Here is a 21,421-nt window from a genome sequence, read left to right on the forward strand (position 1 = left end):
CTTTTGTGAGTGAACCGACGCGTTTAATCATAAAGCGGTTTGAGCCTCTCGCTAGACACATCGGGAAACAGCTTGCTAGCACGACGCCCCTCTTGTCGTTCATTTCCTTTGATGGGTAATACACCAAAAACGAAAAACGGCATCTCCTTTCTACAATGGAATTGCAGAAGTTTAACCCCCAAGTTAAACGATTTTCAACAATTCGCATTCGAACGAGACTGTGATGTGTTTGCGCTGAGCGAAACGTTTCTTATAGGAGATGAGACGCCAGCTTTCCGGGGGTACAACATCATCACAGAGAGCAGGGCAGGGCCAAATAGAGGTGGAGGCGTACTGATTGGGGTCAGGAAATGCCACACTTTTAGAAAGGTCACGCTCCCGAATCTAGGAGGAATCGAAGCAGTCGCAGTACAGGCCAGGATCAGAGGACTGGACATTTGCATTGTGTCCGTCTATGTTCCCCCACAGGTGTCGTTAACTCGACAAAAGTTGTGGGGTATGCTTGAGCTGTTGCAGGCACCGCGACTGGTTCTGGGTGACTTTAATCTTCACAGCACCGAGTGGGGAAGTCACAAGACAGACCCTCAAGCATATCTGATTCACGAACTGTGCGACGACTTCCAGATGACCCTCCTAAACAGGGACAAGCAAGTTACGCGGATTGCAACACCACCAACGCCAACTACGTCCGGTACGAAGGCGAGTGCCATCGACTTGTCGCTCTGTTCCAACAGTCTGGCAGTTCTCTGTGACTGGAACGTGCTTCAAGATCCTCGTGGCAGTGATCATTTGCCGATCGCTATTCTGGTTAGCCATGGCCCACAGCAATCGACAACGGTGGAGATGCCTTACGATCTGACGCGAAATATCGACTGGAAACAGTACGCGGAGGCAGTCTCCATTGGAGTTGAGTTGCGAGCAGGGTTGGCACCGCTTGAAGAATATGCGTTTCTGGCTAATTTGATCTATGACAGTGCTATACAAGCTCAGACGAAACCCGTCCCGGGACCGTACATCCGAACGCGCCCTCCACTTCCCTGGTGGGACAAGGAGTGTACGGATCTCTCGGCGGCCAGGTCTGAAGCTTATGTGGACTTCTGCAAGTGTGGAATCCGAGCGAACTTCCAAAAGTACAGAGCTCTTGATCGCAGGTACAGTAATACTCTGAAGCGGAAGAAGCGAATGTACTGGCGGGAGTTCGTTGAAGGATTACCAGCAGATACGTCCATGAGCACTCTGTGGCGCGTTGCGAGGGCCATGCGTAGAGGTTCCGTTCCGAACGAGAGTGTGGAAAAATCGGACAAGTGGATATTGGATTTCGCCAAGAAGGTGTGCCCGGACTCGGTGCCGACACAACCATCATTCGACGTTGTTGATGGGAGCGATTCTAATCCTCCCTTCTCGATGGTAGAGCTCTCCATAGCACTATTGACGGGCAACAACACTGCTCCTGGTCCGGACAAGATCAAGTTCAGCTTGCTGAAAAATCTTCCGGACGTCGCCAAGCAGCGTCTGTTGAATCTGTTCAACAAGTTCGTGGAGCAGAACATAATTCCACACGAATGGCGACAGGTCCGGGTGGTTGCCATTCAAAAGCCCGGTAAGCCGGCATCCGACCACAACTCGTATCGTCCAATCAGCTTGCTGTCGTGTCTACGCAAGTTGCTGGAGAAGATGATCCTCGACCGCCTCGAACCATGGATGGAACGAGAGCACTTGCTGTCTGACACGCAGTATGGCTTCCGGAGAGGCAAGGGAACAAGCGACTGTCTAGCCTTGCTGGCCACAGGGATCGACATAGCCCGTGGTAAAAAACAGCAAATGGCTTCTGTCTTCCTAGACATCAAGGGTGCATTCGATTCAGTCTCCATCGATGTGTTGGGAGTAAAGCTGCGGCGGAGCGGTCTCAATCCGACGATGTGCAACTTCCTCATCAACCTGTTGTCAGAAAAACACATGCACTTTGTGCAAGGTGATCTGGCAATCACCCGGATAAGTTACATGGGTTTGGCACAAGGCTCACGCCTTAGCCCATCCATGTATAACTTCTACGTCAGCGACATCGATGATTGCTTGACCGGAGACTGCACCCTTATACAGTACGCAGATGACGCAGTGGTTTCAATCGCTGCCAAGAAGGAAGTCGATCTGCTAGAACCCTTGCAAGATACCCTGAACAACTTGGCCCATTGGGCAGTTGGAAAGGGTATTGAATTCTCTCCGGAGAAGACGGAACTGGTCGTTTTTACGGGGAAGCATGAACCGCCGCAGCTCAATCTTTCTCTCTCGGGAAAGACTATCGAGCAGTCGGACCACTTCATGTACATGGGTACCATCTTCGATCAAAAGGGAACATGGGGGAAGCACATTAACTACCTGAAGCAAAAGTGCCTGCAAAGGACTAATTTTCTGCGCAGCGTCTCTGGCAACCGGTGGGGTGCTCATCCTTCGACCTGCTTCGACTGTACAAGACAACGATACTCTCGGTGCTGGAATATGGCAGTTTCTGCTTCCAGTCAGCTGCGAAATCACGCTTGTTGGTTCTCCAGCGGATACAGTACCGAAGTCTTCGCATTGTCTTGGGATGCATGCACTCAACTCACAACATGACCCTCGAGGTCTTGGCGGGAGTGTTGCCTCTGCGAACTCGTTACTACGAACTGTCTTACCGGTTCCTGATCCGGTGTGATTACAGGAATAAACTGGTAATTGACAACTTTGAAACGTTGCTGAACCTTCACGTTGAGTCTCGGCGCATGCTTCTATATTATGACTTTATGTCATCGTGGGAGTGGAGCCCGAGCACAACGGTACAGCGCACGCCTCCGTTAACCAGCAGCACCCTGATTGGCTTCGACACGTCCATGAAAGCCGATACTCGCGGTATCCCAAACCATCTTCTGCGGGGAGTTGTACCGTCGATCTTCGCATCAAAGTACAACCATGTTCCTCCAAACAACAGATTCTTCACCGATGGCTCCAAGCTCGACGGCTGTACGGGCTTCGGTGTTTATCATGAATCTTATCAGCTGTTCTTTAAGCTGAAGGACCCGAGTTCGGTTTACGTCGCAGAGTTAGCCGCGGTTTACTGCGCACTGCGAATCATCGAGACCATGCCACCTGACCACTACTTCATCTTCACCGATAGCTTTAGCTCTGTTGAGGCTATCCGGACTCTGAAGCCGACCAGGGAGTCTACGTTTTTCCTCACGGAAATACGCAAGACTTTAAACAACCTGGCGGCTCAGTCCTTCAGCATCACGGTGGTATGGGTCCGCGCTCATTGCTCGATTCCGGGTAATGAGAAAGCGGACTTGCTCGCCAAGAAGGGTGCTGAGAGTGGAGACATTTTTGAAAGGCCAATTAGCCTACAAGAATGCTACGGTTTGCCGAGGCAGCGTGCGCTCCTGGATTGGCAAAATCAATGGGACGACGACACCAAAGGACGTTGGATGTATTCCATACGACCTAAGGTGCAAAGAAAAGCCTGGTTCAAGGGAATGGACTTGACGCGTGGATTCATCAGAACGATGTCCCGCCTTATGTCGAACCATTACTCGTCCAAGGCTCATCTTTACCGTATCAACATGAGTGATACAAACTTATGCGACTGTGGGCAGGGTTATCAGGACATCGACCATCTCGTATGGGCGTGTCCAGATCACCAGGCTCACAGAATTAAGTTGAAAGATACCCTCAGGGCCCGAGGAAGACCACCAGAAATCCCGATGCGAGACGCGCTATCTCAGCTAGACCTTGATGTTCTCTATCCTATCTATCAGTTCCTCTCAGATTCCAAAATATCTATTTAGTTTTCTTCCAGTTAGTTTCTCTTCAGTTAGTTTTCCTCTATTTAGTATAACTCGCCTTCACACAAAGCCGTCGTTTCTGGTTTGCACCGGAAGCAAAGCAAGATCGCCCCAGCAGCTGGACACCGAGTTGCGGCTGAGGACAAAACGCAAAGGCCAGAAGAGCCAACCAAGACCCCTACACAATCCCCCTTCCCTTCCCACGCCTTGTCTTTAACATCAATCCCTTCCCTACTAACCCCGAGTAGGCCGCGGGTAATCGGCTCCCCTCCCACTAACATTTACACACAAGATCCTCTGTAATTATTAAGTTTTTTGTAATTACAAAAGCCGACTCGGTCCTAACCAGGTCCCAGTACCGAAAAGGACCTAATAAAAATAATTTTATGAAAAAAAAAAAAATGATAAATTTGACGTAAATAATTCAATTTTCTCACTTTTAGGCTGAAATTTGTAAGAAACCAGTGACTATCAAAGTTACTGGGGTTTAACAAAGAAACTACGTTTTTTAGCACAATTGAAAAACCGTTTTAGAGAAAACATGGTCGTTGTGTAACCCAGCCAAGTACAGGTTCAAAACATAAAAATAATGCAAAATGTCTTACCAATTCTAACATGTTTGAAAAATAGATTGAAATCGTACCAATATCAGTCCGGTTTACGGTTTCTTTTTCTATGAATGCATATGGTCAGAGAATAACCAAATAATGTATTATTGACTTGTGCAAAAATCAATCAATTATTGTTCTATTATTAGTTGAAATTGAATATTTTTTGTGGAAACGCTAGTTTAGCTGACATATTATGTATCTGTATTCTAAGTGCTTACATTAGGGGAAGTTCCCGTATGTGCAGTTTAAGGATTCGTTTCTATTTCCTACCAAATTTGCCGATTCTCACTTTTTAATCTGTTTGTTTTTTTTTTTTGCAAAGCTTTTGACCGCCAAAGGCTGCCATGTAAAAATTAAGTGCTCAATTGAATTACATGTTCCCTTGCCTATATATTTTAGCGCAAGCTTGGTTTGGAATATCCAACAATTATGAGAATATTGTTTACATTACAATAGTTTAACAATAGTACCGCTATGGAAAGTTGAAAAAAGTTGCTGATAAAATATCGAATCGAGTAATGCAAAATTTCTGGACAAAGTTAAATGCTTTTGAAATGCCGCCCCAGATCCTTCAAGATAGACGTTATCCAACGTCAACAATTGTTTTTGGCTTATAATATATTCAGCCACCATAACAACATCGCCTTGAGTTTTTTTCTTTTCTTAAAATTAAAATAATTCAATTGATTTTTTGTCAATATATAGAACTCGCATGTCTGCGATTTTGCTAACATTTATCGATCCGCTTTAATTTTTTTTCGTTTCTTTTCGTATTAGCAATTTGCAAACAACACTGTTTTTGTTTTGCTTGTTTATAATGCTGTTTATTATTTATCTTTATTATAAAGCCTTTCAGTCAACTGAAGGCTGTTTCGGCTATTATTGTCACTTGATAGCACTGTTATGTAGTTGGATTCGAATCGGAGGAGAGGGGATAACCAGAACTGGTTTTATAAGAAAATCTCAGTAATACACCTGATTATGATTAAGACAGCACTGCCGCCAAGAAACCAGTGATCACCGCACAGAGTTCTGCGTCCAACCTGCTCGTATGTTTTTTGTGAGCCGGTTTTCAGAGAACACCTTAGAACCTAAATTCCAGTGCTGATGTCCGGTTCAGCGCAGTGAGCGGCTTGCTCTGCAACTCTCGAAGATTGAAATTCAAGGTTATAATGCACATTATTTTTTGGATTCGATTTCGAAGAGAACAGAACGCCTTCAAGTCACCGAATCCGAATGAAGCATCCACAAAAAAAAAAGACTTTTTTTAAACTGAAGGTTATTGCCTTTACGCTTGGTGAGGGCTTGCCATCATGTGTTTGTGTGTTTGGCTCCGATTAAATAATTTAATAATTCATGATTTTTTTTTATCTCACCATATTGTAATTTTTAATTGTAATTATTGTAAAAATAAATTAGCCATCATAACAACAAGCCTGTAAAGCCTGATTTTTTTATTAACAATGACAGTTCAATATCTGAAGGCATGTCTATTTAAAAAAAGAATTGAAGCATTATTTAGTTACGTCTGTGTTACATTTTGTGACACTTTTTGCAGTAATGAATAAAAATTACAAAAATAACTATTTTTGCCAAAAAAATGTCGAATAAAATTAAATAGTCTTCAAAATTTGTATAATGAGGACATATTTTCAATGAAAGTATGATTTAATATCAATACGAGTTCTAAACTGCAAATTCCTTTGGATTTTTTTTTGGACAACCGCCATAATAGCATGCATTTTTGTATCGATTCAGGCTGTATTCAAACGAGAAAACCCTGTCTTCTATACAAAACCTGTCTCTCTGAAGAAATCCGGTTTCTGTGCTTTTTGCGTCACAGAAATATCACATTCTGAGAATTCCCACTGTATTTTTCCATCAAATCCCAACCATCTTTATTAGGTAAAACTTCATGGTTTGAAAGCTTTTTTTTATTCATCGGAAGCTAAATTTACGAACATTTTAATTCTCTGCTGTCCCGCTTCACTTATAAATTTCACTTCGGATAAGCGAATCACATTTTTTTGTTGGCTTATTTTTGACTATCGAGCTTTAGTTTGACCCTTAAACTACGTTAAACAAAATAGTAGAACAATTTAAACTTCAAGCCATAGTATTAACATTTGACTGTTCTAAAATGAATTTTACACCTTCCCACCCCACCAAAACCGAAAATGGATCTTATTTGTATTTTTTTTATTTGGCTCAAACTTTGTGGGGGCCTTCCCTATGACCAAATAAACTATTTTGTGTGATTGGTTCATCCATACAAGTCTCCATACAATTTTGGCTGCTGTCCATACAAAAATGGTATGTAAATATTCAAACAGCTGTAACTTTTGAGCGAATTTTCTGATCAATTTGGTGTCTTCGGCAAAGTTGTAGGTATTGTTGAGGAAAAAAATATTTTGAATTTTTTTAAATCAAGACTAGCATTTTAAATGGGCGTAATATTCAATGTTTGTATTTTTTCGAAAAGATCGGAAAATTTCACGAAGTTTCATGTATTAACATTGAAAATCGGGCCATTATTTGCTGAGATATGGTCATTAGAAAATGGTGGGTTATTTTGGTGAGATTAAGAAAACTTCAATTTTCGTGTTTCTTTTTCTTAAAGCGACTCTATCTCAGCAACCCGAGGTCCAATCTTCAATGTCTCTTAGACACATTTATAGCAAATTTTCTGAACTTTTCAAAAAAAAAAAAATTTAGAAATGATCACTTATGGTCACTAATTTTAAAAATTGACAAATTGCAAATATTTCGCTAAAACCAAACTTTCGGTGGCTTTTGAAAACGGAGCCCTTTATCAAAAAATCTGTAAAGTACTTTTCGATTGCAAATTCAATGTTGCATTAAAAAATAATGTCAAACTTGTTTTTGCATGAAACTTCGATTTTTTCCAAAATCACTGTTTTTTTTTTTAAATTCATGACTCACTTCATAACTTAAAAATCAAAAAATACGTATTTTGGGAAATTGAGTTTTAGTGAAAAAAAAGTTGATAAAAAAAGTCTGCCACTTTTTTCCGTATACCTATTTTTTCTCAAAAGTCCTCAACTATACCTACAACTTTGCTGAATCGGTGTCTTGATCAGTATGGACAGCAGCCAAAATTGTATGGAAACTTGTATGGGTAAACCAATGAAGCAAAATAGCTTATTTGGTCATAGGGAAGGCCCTAAATAAAAAAATACAAAAAATAAAAATGGTCGAAATCGGCAGATTTCGTAGAGAGTTGCTCAGGAACCATTTTTCAATTATTTTTTCTTTAAAAGTGTTCTGTAATTAGAGCGGAGGCTTTATGCGACCATCCGAAATGTACGTAATTTATGTGAAAATATCCCAGCAATACAGTAAAAATAACCACTTGCCTCGCAAAAATAATCTAGGGTCTATTTAACTCCAAATTCGCTATAAAAGCATTTTTAAATGTTAGGTCAGATTTTCAAAATCTGAAAATATTTTTATCAAAAAGATCAGACGATAAGAATGACTATTTGCCCTCGATAGTTTGGCACAATTATGTTGGTATCAATAATAAATAAATAAAAATTATGTAAACGGCAGTTTATTCTGTACCTGAGAAAATTGGCCGAAAACTGATTCTTGAAACCTTTTTTTATTTATTTTAATTTCTATGTCTTGACCAAGCCACGTAGCCCAGTGGTAACGCTTCCGCCTCGTATGCGGTAGATCGGGGTTCAAATCCCGGCTTCGATTGCTTAGTGAAGGGGTAAAGGGAAGGTAGTGTATCGTCACAAACTGGACCTTATCAAGCCACCTTAGGTAGACAACCTATGGAATGTTAACATCAACCTTATCATGTTAACATTAAGTTGTTTAATAAACCGTCACTGAATCCGCTTTGTAAATGCCGGCCCCGATACTATCCACCGTTGTTCCCCTCAGGAACAGGGAAAGATTTACTTTTACTTTTAATTTCTTTTTCAACGCACATGTGTCAAACTATCAAGTGCAAATAGTCATTCTTATATAAAATTGTCTGATATTTACGATGAAAATATTTTTCAGATTTTTTAAATCTGATCTTAACATTTGAAAACGACTAAGGATGCTTTTAAAGCGAAGTTGGGGTAAAATGGACCCTAGATTCCTGGGACATTTTTACATAAGTTACGTATATATTGGATGACCGCATAAATTTCAAAAAAAATGTTGAAAAATGAGGAGTTGGGGCAAAATGGACTCTTTTCTGTTTCGTGCGGTGGATGATCACCAATCGATTCCTCGGATTTTTTTACATAAGAGACATTAATTTTTGTACTAGGGAACCAGCGCGTTCAGTTCAGTCCGATTTCGCCCATCTACAGTTCTTTTTAATAGGTCTTATAAACATAAGGAACACAATTGCTTTTGTGTAATAAACTTTTATTACCTTAAACACATTTGAAAAAATCAAGCCTGAACCGGTCAAAGATAAGTCAAAACACTTCTTGTTTTACAAATGGTCAATAATGAAACAGAACTCTGGTGGTAATATAAATTTATAGAAATTCAGGATTTTTTTAAATTAAAACTTCCACCTTAAAAGTAATATTGACCTTAATTTAAATTAATCCAATAAACAGTGAGGTTGGGTTTAAAGCTCAAAAAAGGTTAAATTAAGAATTTAAATTAGAACTCCCTTATATAATACATTTCACCTTACCAAAACCATAAAATATACCGAATCTGTAAATGTGAATTTTAAGATACCCATCGGCAACATTGAATATCTAATGATAGAAATCACTCAACAACTTCCGCTTAAATTTAAGGTGAAACTTGTATGAATCTTGGCGACACACCCGAAAACTCTCGAATGTCCTCAAGTGAACCTTGGCTTGGAATCGTCACCGTCGTTACATGATTTGCATATTGTCGTCGTCATCATCTCAGTGATAGAGAGACCCTCTTAGAAACCAGTTTCTTTTTTTAGCTTTCCCATAGTGAACCCCAACCAAGCAGCGCACACCTGTATCATTGAATTCTTCACCAAACAGCCCCAGCTAACAAATCGTTTCTCCGTTTGTCCCCACAGGCAAAATCAAGATCCAAAGAATATGGTAGGACAAAGAATCGCAAACTCTTTACTCAAGAGATCAGCATTTTCGTCGGCCATCAATGTGCTACCAAACGAAGTGGCCGCGACACCGGCTGCCGCGGCGACCCTCGCAGATCCGCAGCAGCTGGCCGAGCTCGGTGGCCACGTGAGACCGTACACGGAGGTTCCGGGTCCGAAGGAGCTACCCCTCATTGGCAACAGCTGGCGGTTCGCCCCGCTAATCGGTAAGTACACTCTTCTGAAACAGCTCTTAGGACAGCCACGTGGCGTGAAATTAGTCAAAAATAGATGAGACAATGCAATGGGTATTATTTCCCACTGCAACCCGGTGGAATCTGGGTCAAGTTGAATTGTGTTGGCGTTTACATCATACTGTTGTTGTTGTTGTTGGCGATGATTGCAAGAAGCGCATCAAGCTAAGTAATTCGACACGCAGAAAACATAAATCAGCATTAAACCCTTTAAAGTGCACTTCACCTACAGGTAGAGTACGCCAAAATTACCCACAGTTGGCATAAATTGGCTCGAATTCGACGCAAAAGGTTGAAGGTCGTCTTGAGAAATCGAGACACCGTGTGGGATTACATCACCCGAAAAAAAAGTTGAGTCAGGGCAGGGTTTTCTTTCGCCGCGCCCTTTTTATTGGTTCATTTGCGGTGGTCCTGTGGTCAACGGGCAAGTGACGAAGTTGACCAACATTAAAAAGTGCAATACATCTCAATTCGACGCGCGCGCGTTGACACAGACAGACAGCTAGGTGGTGACATTGCGCCCTACAGCGATTTTGTTGATGAAAAGTCATTTTGCCTCCTTTTGATAGGGAAGAAAGACATAAATCTTTTGACTGACTGCTCAGTTGTACGCGGAGTAATGCAAACTGACATCATATGCGCTACGTGAGGTGATGCGATGGTTGTCAATCTTAATTATGTCGATGCACCTTAAAAGAATACCATCAGATTCGCCAACAATTTCTCACAACAGTTCTCAAACGATTTTACGTGTGTATTTTTGATCAAAATCTGTCGATTAGCAAACAACGATTACTACACGAATAATAACGGTTCTCAACAAAGGTACCGGCTTACTTGAATAACATGGCATGGTTGAGAACCGAAGCCCTATAAGAATGTTACTCTTGATACTAAGGATTCTATTTAAAAGTAGTGAGACACACAAAATGGCATTGCAAAATAAACACAAATAATATTTTTGATTTCTGTTGTAGATTGAGATTTTCTTAAAAACTAGACACATCGGAATGAGACGTTAAAAAAATTCTTTAAAATTTGCCAGGTATTTTCCAATGACCAATGATCGTAAAGTTTCAGCTTCATTGTCATTTTCGGGGTGGCAGCATCATCATTTTTCCCATGAAGTTTGTTATTTTTCGATTTGATTTAAATTTATTTAAAAAAAAAACAAAATTAAAAAATTTGCCTCATAAACAAAAAATATAAATTTCTTATTACAAGGCTAGTTTTCAAAAAGAAACGAAAAGTAACCTCAGCTTAATTTCAAAAAGAAGTAGCAAAAACTATCATAAACAGTCGAAAGTTTGCAAAATAAAAATAACTCACGAAGAATTTTTTTTCCTTCAGTTTAACGCCATTTTTTTGAACTGTGGTCCTAAAGTTGGTCCTATGTTTAAACAAATGCAAAACTCGAGGAAAAAAAAATATACTTTTCGAAATATGAAAGGAAATGTTGTTATGTGATGGAGCGATGTGGAATGTCGCGATATTTAAAATAAATAATATATTTTCAGGGAGTTTAAAAGTCTCTTAGCGACAAATCCAATTACTGTTTTTTTTTCAACCTAAGAAATGTTGCTTTTCATCTTTAAAATTTCATTTGGCACACAAGATTTTTCTATTCAAAAGCAGTGATCTATGCTAAGTGGCAGTGTAGAAACCAGAAACAAGATAAAAAAAAAACAAGATGATCAATTCTCCCCGCAAAACGAAAATGTTTTACCTTTAATTTTTGATTTTACTAAAACTTGCCTAATGAGTAAAAATTGAGAAAAAAGCATATCTCAGCCACTAATGATCCAATTAACAATGTTCAATGATAAAACCTATACAGCAAAAAAAAATCCGATGGAAAAATCGCATACAAAAGCATACACATCACCTACGTCACTTAATACTACCCACTGCATGGGGACTACCCATAAACCACGTAGACACATTTTTGATATCTCAGACCCACCGACATCCGACCCATTACATCCTCGAGATTCCCAGCACCAACATTATGGACTGGCGCCTTAACCCGCTCGGTCATCAGACCGATGAAGAATGGAAAGGATAAACGCATATATCGACGTCGTCGTGCTATCTTGTCGCACCCGCCATTTCGACGTTCCGAGAAAAAACGCGTTTTAATGTTTGACCTTGAATAAACAAAAACGAAAGCAAGCAATGTAAACAATGAAAAACACGTTTGTTTGGTTGACCATTCTATGCATTGCCCCGAAGTTTGGTTGTATTTGGTTGCCGGAGTCCCGAGTTATAATTACAAATGTTGTCTCACTTGTACGTGCGTCAAACGCATCCTGACCTGAAATCCCTTTGGCCAATTGTCGCACTTACCAAAATTTTCATAGAGTGACAAGATAGCACGTCAAGATTGAAACTTCTTACATATGTAAAGTGACAAAAATCCGCGGAGCGTTTTTGGTTTTTATTGAATATCTCAGGATTGAAATCGGATTTTGGGGATCTGTGAAGGTCTTTTTGAGGCATTGTGAGCTGCACAAAATGACGTTCTTAACTCAATTTGGCCCAAAATGCACGTACGACAAGTTAGCACGATGGCGACGATATGAGCTTGGCATTTCGGTCAAGTAGGTTTCCCATACTGATGGGCGTCATATTTCAGTATGTAATATTACATAAAAATTTATAAAATAATGCAAAATTTATTTTAAACCCAGGCCTTTTACACATTTTTTGCTGTGTATAGTAAATTGTCAGATCTAACATTTTTATTCCAAGAGATTGATAAGGACGGGCAATATTACTCAAAATAAGTTTTTTTTTTTCGAAAAACTTAAACTAAAAATGGCCTAAACTTGTAATTAATATCAAATTAATAATAAACAAAAATCATATCTTTTGCAAAAATAACTCGTCCGTCAAACACAACAGGTCAAAAGCTAGTCTTTTTTGTTCAGAATAAAAGTTAAGGTTAATCATTTTCGAAGAAAATTGATCATTACTCTAAATTGTCTAATTGTGTTTCAATTTTTTTATAATTTATGGTACAATCATTGACGTCCTACACACAAACAATATTTCCGAATGTTACATCATTAATGATGTAACTCTTTTGCACGTTATTAAACATTTAAATTCAAATGCAATTTGATGTAAATTTGCAACAAATTATACGTAAAAACATCATTTTACGTGTGATTCAATCGTTTACGTCGAATCTCAAGTTTACATCATATTTTTTTTCTGTGTAGTTGGCAATCATTGATTACTGGCGATTCTAATAAGTCAACAAGGAATGGGATAGTCGTTGCCAAAAGTATCAGCATGTGTAGAATAAAACTTGTCAAAATATTGAAAGCGACGCAAAATTTATATCATCAGTAATTTGCATTGTTTCCGATCTCTAGAATTTTAATAGGTTTTAAAACGAACATTGTTAGGGTTGATTTGAAAATTTTGCACCATTTGTAACGTCCTTTAAGTGCTTTTTTCTTTTATGTCGGAGGTCGTGGTGGCTGTTACGACGTATTGCAAACTAACCCAAGGATTGTTCTTAGATTGACATAAAAAAAATAAACTGACAGGTATTGGTTCTAAGAAAATGCTGCAATGGTTCATGTAAGTTTCGATAAGTAAACACCAAACTAGGGACATAATTGGTGCCTGATGATGTCAACGTTTTCAATAAATAAACAATATTGGGCCAACGCCTGCTTAGCATTATTATTCCAACTCCATTAATAACTGACCTGGAAGTTTGGCAAAAATATTCACCAGGGCCGCCACAGCCGAGATTGAAAGTGTAAGCATAGTCCGCGCGCGCTCACGCCAACAATGGACACGTTTTTGGGCGCAATCCTCCCGCGCGGCCTTTCGTCCCGTAAAACGGTTGCTCAGACAAAAGGTAGCCGCTAATTTCGGTGACACCGTCACAAGATGAATGCCAAATGAAGTGAATTTGGGTTGCCTTCTTCTTGTTTAATTTTTGGAACCTTCAGTGTCCAAACGATATGTTATGTAATGGCTTGTCGAAAAGTATCATCCATTGCTGCTTGCTTGCAGTCAGTGAGTGACTCTCATCAGCTTGTTTTTCTTTGTTTGGTTTTCTACTGGTGGCGGCGGCAGCACGGCTGGTTTTGACCCGTTGACCCACTTTAAATCAGCTGAGTTAAAAACAAATAGAGTGGACATTCACGTTTGAATTTCTGATTGAGACATGTTTGGATGTGAATTTTATCAAAAATGAGCAAACTTAAACGAAAAAATCTAACAAGCTCTAAGGTATATACATTGATGACTATAAAGAGCAAATTAAATGGCTTCTTTAAAAAGCAACAAAACATTAACAGCCGCATCTTCAAGATCAATCTTGAGCTTGCGTTTTTCGCTCTCCGTTTTGTATGATCTTTGGATCGTTTTTATTGCCATTTTACTCTTTACTCGGCTTTTCACCGGTCAATGTGAGCCCAGGCAGTAGAGAAAGGAGCAAAACATGAATGAATGTGTGTTAATAGAGTGTATGTTTCGCCGATTAACGTGTTTTCTTTCGGGGCTTGCTTTCAAGGCCGTCGGGTTGTGTAGCAAAAAGAAAAGAAAGATGCAATGGAACCTGTTCAAAGATCTACTATAACTTGATCTGCAGACTCGAATCGGTCTTTGGCTAGTCTATTGAAAATAAATTGTTTTGAGTAGCTTGAAAATGATAATGCAAGCTTATTGAATACACAGAAAAGATTTGTCGATACAAATCTAGCTTGTTTATAGACAAGCTAGATTGCCCTATAGAGAAACCAAATTGTTAAAAACTAAGTAGGTTACGTTATCCATTAGTGGACCCCTTTCCTATAGTGGACCCTCTGAAGGGTTTTTAATGGAAAATTCAATAAAATCACAATTTCAAGCGTGTTGTTGTCTACAAATCTTTTATTTGGCATGTTCAGCATCATTTAGAACAATGTTGTCATCGGGACTGGCAACACCAGCCAGCAACAGTCAACTGTTCGGAGCTCCTCAAACTTTTCGATTTTTTCGCCGTAATTAACAGTGTTTACCCGCGAGTTTGCTGCTCCAGCATGCCAAGGGCCAGCCGTGGCCGAGGCAGTTCGAGTGCGGCCTCGAAAAACCCGCGAAGTTCATCTACCGGCAGAGTGCAGAAAGGTAAACACACCAACGCCGCATCGACCGCCATCGCGCACGGGAGCGTGCCCAGTGACGTCACCGATCCATCGTTTTTACACGTGTCATACCGCCCACGTGAGTCCCCAGTACGGACGAGACAATCGACCCGGGCATCCGGAAGCACTTCCGGCCAGCAGCAGCAGCAGCAGTCCACCAGCACTACGACAACAACCACTTCCAACGTTCCCACCAGCAACGAATTTGAGATGCTGAGTGGAGAAGAAAACAACACCGCCAGTGACAGCAGTAGTGCTAGCGACGACGATGACGATGATGAACTTGCGCGCAAGCAAGAAAAGAAGAAAAAATGCAACTCTCCGAAGGAACGACGTCCACCTCCAATTTTTGTTTTGGAAACGTTGGCAGACGATATTGACGAGTTGCTTGAGGGACTCCAATATTGTCTGAAAATTAGTAAAACTTCAGTGCAAGTTATTACGCACAATAAACAGAATTTCGACCTGGTGGTGAAGAAGTTGAAGTTGCGAAACTTCAAATTCTTCACATTTGATCCTGCAGAGAAGGTCCCAGTGAAGATCGTCCTTCAGGGATATCCGGACCGCCCGATCTCCGACCTGGAAGAACACCTGACGGGCGTCAAGGTTAAGCCTCGAGAAATAAAGGTGCTCTCGAAATCAACTACGGTGACAGGTACGTACACCTTGTACCTCCTGTACTTCGATCGCGGGTCCGTCAAAATCCAGGACCTACGGCGGATCAAAGCACTGGACGGCTTCTTCGTGACGTGGCGATTCTACACGAAGAATCCGGCCGACGCAGCGCAATGCCACCGCTGTCAGAAATTCGGACACGGTTCTAGAAATTGTAATCTTCCGCCCCGGTGCGTAAAGTGCGGTGAGACCCACTTCACCGAAAGGTGCAATCTTCCGCGGAAAGACCAGCTGGGGGAAAACGCCCAGCAGCACAAAGCGCGCGTCAAGTGCGCGAACTGTGGTGGAAACCACACGGCGAATTTCCGTGGCTGTGCCGCGCGGAAAAAGTACCTCGAGGAGCAGGACAAGAAGAAGAAAGCGCCAGCGTCCCGCCAACCTCCAAAGACTTCGAGCACGAACGCTGCAGCAGCTGGCGGCGGAGCGGTTCCATCGACCAACCCAGCGTTCCCTCCCGGTTGGGGAGGTTCGTACGCTAGAGTAGCCGCTTCTGGGAGCGGTACTTCACCGGGACAAGCAGACGTTACCGGAGATGACCTCTTCACGCTTCCCGAGTTTTTCGCTCTTGCTGGAGAGATGCTCACGCGCTTTCGTGCCTGCCGGAACAAGGCAGAACAATTCCAAGCTCTTAGTGAGCTGATGATGAAGTACATCTACAACGGATAAGCTGCCGTGTGCAGCGAAGTTTTTCGACGTCAAAAGACAAAACAAACTGTGATCTAGTTTTAAGCTTTTCTATTTCTATCCTTTTCCTTAGCAAATTTCGAAGGTTTTTTTTAAAATAATTTTTCCTTCTGTTGACAAATCCATTGTTAGAATATCCAATTGCATCAAAATGAACTAAAGTACAAATCATAGTTGAAAGGTACTCCAAAACTCTATTAGGTTATAAGAATTACGAAATTGTGAATTGATTATTTACGAATAAAAACCAATTGAATTGAATTGAATTAACAGAACAATGTTGACTGACATGAAATTGTCCTTTTCACCAAAATAAGTGTTTTGAATTCGACATCTGAAATCAGCCATGGCCACTAGCATTTTCACAACAAAACTGCATTTATATTTTATGATTGAATTAACCATCCAATCATTTTTTGACTGATTATTTAACTTCAGCAAGTCGAAGTAATGTAAGTTTAAGGATATTTACTAAAATAAAGCGAAGAAATGCAATTTTCTAGCAAAAATTAGGGGGGTCCAATATAGGACAACGAAAATCCAAACTTTTCCAAAAGTGGACCCCTGTTAATTAAACCTTCAAAAATGATGAATACTGTGTATTCAAGAAAAAGTTTCTCTAAAACATACAATAAATGCTTGTTGTTATCAACCTAAACGCATATTTTTTCAATTATGAGTATAAATATAGCTGTTTTCATGTTAAAAGTACCAATAATGCTGAAGCCGTAAGAATTTATAATTAATCAAAACTATAGTTAATTGTACTTAACTGAAGCACCATAATTGCAGTTTGATATTTTATAATAATAAATCAATAACAAAACATTTTTTTCCAATAAACATGCGTGGTTTTATCAGCAACTGTAAACAATTCTATTGTTTAGTTTCGGTCAACCATTTATGTAATTAATATGGAAAAAATTGCATCAAGATTACTTTTTTTAAATTATTTTTATGTTTACAGTGGTTTTTGAGACGTTTTCTCTGATCTTTTTCGGAAATAAATGTGTTTAAATGTCTGTTTGGTTTTTTGTTGTTTAAAGCCAAATTTGTTAACAAAAAATATTTTTTTATGATGAAAAGTGAGCAAAATCCATCTTTTATTCATTATATCTATCATTAGACCTACACCGTGCATCAAAACATCAAATATCGGTTAAATTTGATATAAAAATAACAGTTTGCCTATAGTGGACCCGGGTCCACAATCGGATTATGGACCCGGGTCCACTATAGGAAAAGGGGGTCCACAACAGGCAAAAAAACTTTTTTTTTCAATTGGCTATTTTTCTGCTCAAAAACAAATAACTGATAAAACAAATAGTCAAAATTGTTCAAAAGACTTCAGTTTTCATTGTTTTGTACAAAGGGTTATGAAAAAGTGCTTAAAATAATGAAAATTTGTGAAAAATGTGCTTCGGCTCTACTAGGGGGTCCACTAATGGTTAAAATACCCTATTTAAAAAGTTAAACATTCTTGCCTTCCGTAGAATTTAAAGGTCATTTTCCGAATGGACTCCTTGAATGTGAATCGGAACAATTAAATTCTGACTAAGTTCCGTTCACTCGCTCGAAGAAGAGCATAGTGAATGAGTGATAATTATCGCTTCGATCAACCCTCTCCTTGTCCACCATCCGTAAGCTTACCGCGCCCAAAAATGACAGAGACATATACACTACAAAGCAATGTCTTATCGAATTGAGCGAACGTATCTCTCCCCACCTAATTAACAAGCTGCTGCACGTAAACGCGTAAGTGGTGCGTTAATTCCCCCGGCCCGTCACTGCTGTGTCAGACACGGTGTCGAATACCTCGTGCGTCCGCCACTTTATGCAAACCGCGTACCATGTTCATCACCCTGTAGCCTGGTTATTATTGGCTTACGACCGGCCGATGGCTAAGCACGTGTACTTAATGAGAACCATAACTTTTAAAATTTGGTCACCGTGATCGGCCGGCGTCGTGGGTGGTACGTTAGGGTGATCATTTCTGCAAGAATTTCACTCTTTACAATTTGTTTGATGAGCAGTTCTGGGGATGGGGCAAGATCACACCTTAACGCAGTGTCCAACATTGTTTGGGCTTCGTGTGTGTACCTTGTGCAGTCAATTACTTCTAATAGGATGTAAATACTGTCAAGGGACAGCAATCCGCACCCATCGGCGCCGCCGTTGTAACGTGCTTACGCGACGACTATTTACACGATGTACCTACGACGGGCTTTGATTTACTCTTTACGTGTTTTGTACTATTTGCTGTGGACAGAGGGATTTGGGTTTGGCCGAGTTTTGTTTGCGTCCCCGCGTCAATTGTTGCCGCCCCAGCTCCAGACCTTGCGACGTGACGTGACGTGGAAAATGGCTGCAACACGGCGACGTATGTTGTTAAATAATTTATTCATGAATATGATTGCTGCTCCACTTGGTGGTGGTGGTGGTGGCGCCCGACCGATTCCAGACATACTGTCTCCAGCAGTCCGAAAGCGGTTGCAGCAATTGCAGTTCTTTCACCGTGTCCCGGCTGTGGTTCACTTTGGACGAGCCAGTGGCAGTGGTAATGCAAAGGCGCACGATGAGTCATGAAGCATTGAGTCTCATAAACTGGGCGGTTATTTGTGGAAAATGCCGTGGGGCAAATAGCTGGAACCGTTTGAAGTAGTACTTAGCTCACTATTATTAGATGGCTGAAAAACGTTACGAGCTAAAATACCAATATATTTTAGCTAGGGAAAATCTAATTCAATCATTCAATCTACTTTGAATTATTTTCAGCTGGACTAAAGTGGATCAAATTTGACTTTCGGCAATCATTACATTGCATTTGGAGGTAACCACGTGGACACTTTTTTTGAATTCTCAATCCGCCCTCCCCCCCCCCCCCCCCTCACCCCTTCGTGGACAATTGTCCATACAAAAAAATCTTCCTTGTATGGAGCGAGGACAATCACTACCCCCACGTGTCCACGTGGTCTATGGATGGTCCCTAGGTTCTAGCCAAAATCCCTAATATGAGCTCTATTGGCTGAACACTCGAGTTCACTATTTCAGTTTGACTTTTCGATTTTTGAGAACATAAGTCGTTTTTGCGCCTAAGCTGAAGTCTTATTTTTTACCCACAAAGGTGTTACAGAGCTGCCGAACTAAGCTTTTCGACTTATTCTTATTTTGTTGATTGTCGCTATTTAAACAATATTTCCAGATACATCAACAATGGAAAGTTTTTTTACTCACTTTTACAGTCAAAACACTGTGAACCCGCTTCTTAAACTTTACAAAACAATTTTCATGTTTTTGGTTAAGAAAAATGCATGCAAAATATATGATTTTAAAGGAGACAAGTTGATAGGAAATTTTGTAAACATTTTTTTGTAAATATATTTTTAGACTTGGGCAACCATAAAATGTTCGCAAAAAATAAACTTTGCTTCGAAAACGTTGCACTTTATCAACATTTTTGTGAAATACTTTTGATTACAAAGCCGATGTATCAGATAAAATTAAGTATTTTTTTTACAATCATTTTTTCAAAGTTTTCCATCAATGATGATTTTTTAACAAAATTGGCAATGCCAAATATTTTTTTGCATGTTTTTTGTACTCCCTGGGTTAAAGCTTTTGAATCCTCTAAAAAAATCATCAGGTATTCCGCTCTGCGCTTCCGGGGACTCTAAAATATCTAGACACAATTTTTGGATAGAAAGCTGACAAATTTTTATGGAAACTCGTATGAATGAACCAATGACACAAAATGCAATTTGTAACTTTTTGGGCACTATGCACTTTTTGTGATTAAAATTTTCGAATATTTTAGTAGCCCAGCTTCTAAATTTGTATGGAGATTAAATTTGGTATCTCATGATGTTCTGATCTACCTGGCTCTCTATACAGGCTTTCCCAGTTAAAATGCCCATATTTTTTTGTCCCACCTGGATTTTTGGCTCATTTATGTTAGATCATTAAAATTTAAACCCGCAACATTTTGTAACAAATTTTAAATCAGAACGTTTTTGGAACAAATATGCCAATAAAGTGCTCAAAAACCTCGCTCATTTGCATGGACATAGGTGGGACAATTATACTTTTCTGAGCAAAACGTGTAAGGTCTGGTCGATAGAAGCTTAACACATCAAACCGTTTTTTTTTGTCTATTCCAGGCCAGTACCGCATCGAGGACCTCGACAAGGTGATGTGCGATCTGCACCGGCACTTTGGCAAGATCGCCAAGGTGGGCGGACTGATCGGCCACCCGGACCTGCTGTTTGTGTTCGACGCCGACCTCATCCGGGACACGTTCAAAAAGGAGGAAGTCCAGCCGCACCGGCCGGCGATGCCCTCGCTGCGCAACTACAAGTCCAAACTGCGGAAGGACTTTTTCGGCGACAACATGGGCCTGATTGGAGTGTGAGTGTGCTTATTGAGTGGGATTCTGTTATGAGGAATAATTGATTTTCTTTTCTTTTTTTAGTCATGGTGAAAAGTGGGACGCGTTCCGAGCTCAGGTTCAGCAGGTGATGCTGCAGCCGACGACGGCAAAAAAGTACATAGCACCTCTCGACGAAATCTCCACCGATTTTATGGCCAGGTACAACCCCGAACATCGAATCTACATCGCTCACTATTAACATTCACAATCATCATCTCTGCATGCTCACACCCTGCCCCTCCCAACCGATTTGTTCGACACGGGTTAACCGTGTCGTTCCGGGATACCGACGAGGCCTAACTGTCGATCCAAATGCCAGAACATGATTGACACGTTGGTTGGTACGATTGGCATTCTTTCCCATAACGCCACAGGGAGGCCATCGCACTGCTCGGAGGACGGTGGGTTATCCACGGATTTCCGTACCGTTTCCGTGGGTGGCTGCCAAAGTGCCTGTCAACAGGGACACCATCGTCGTGCACCCCATTCTCATCAACATACAAACACATACAGCCTAGTGACAATTTCAACACCCCCCCAAACCAACGGCGGTCAAACTTTGGTTTAATTAATCAACCACTTTTCTTTCTCCTTTCGTTCACTTCTCCCCCCTTCTCTGTTGAACGGCACCTTCCCCCTCCAGAATACACGAAATGCGGGACGAGAACAATGAACTGCCGGGAGATTTCCTCCACGAACTCTACAAGTGGGCACTCGAGTGTAAATAGCCGAAAACAGAAAGCGGAT

At 40.6% G+C, this 21,421-nt stretch overlaps 2 protein-coding genes across 7 annotated transcripts in view; one reads left to right on the top strand and one right to left on the bottom strand.

Annotated features, from left to right (window-relative positions):
- The window catches only part of LOC120431056 (G protein alpha o subunit), a 116,266-nt gene that overhangs the window by 33,147 nt on the left and 61,698 nt on the right, over positions 1-21,421 (bottom strand). The window lies entirely within an intron of this gene.
- Positions 1-21,421, top strand: part of LOC120431055 (probable cytochrome P450 49a1) — a 29,692-nt gene that overhangs the window by 4,998 nt on the left and 3,273 nt on the right. The window contains exons 2-5 of the mRNA XM_039596209.2: positions 9,468-9,715; positions 20,406-20,652; positions 20,717-20,833; positions 21,318-21,394. Coding sequence (XP_039452143.1) covers positions 9,490-9,715; positions 20,406-20,652; positions 20,717-20,833; positions 21,318-21,394 — 667 coding nt within the window. The 5' untranslated portion in view covers positions 9,468-9,489. The remainder of the gene's footprint in view (positions 1-9,467; positions 9,716-20,405; positions 20,653-20,716; positions 20,834-21,317; positions 21,395-21,421) is intronic.

Source organism: Culex pipiens, chromosome 3 (assembly GCF_016801865.2).
Source record: "Culex pipiens pallens isolate TS chromosome 3, TS_CPP_V2, whole genome shotgun sequence".
Classification (NCBI taxonomy): Eukaryota; Metazoa; Arthropoda; class Insecta; order Diptera; family Culicidae; genus Culex; species Culex pipiens.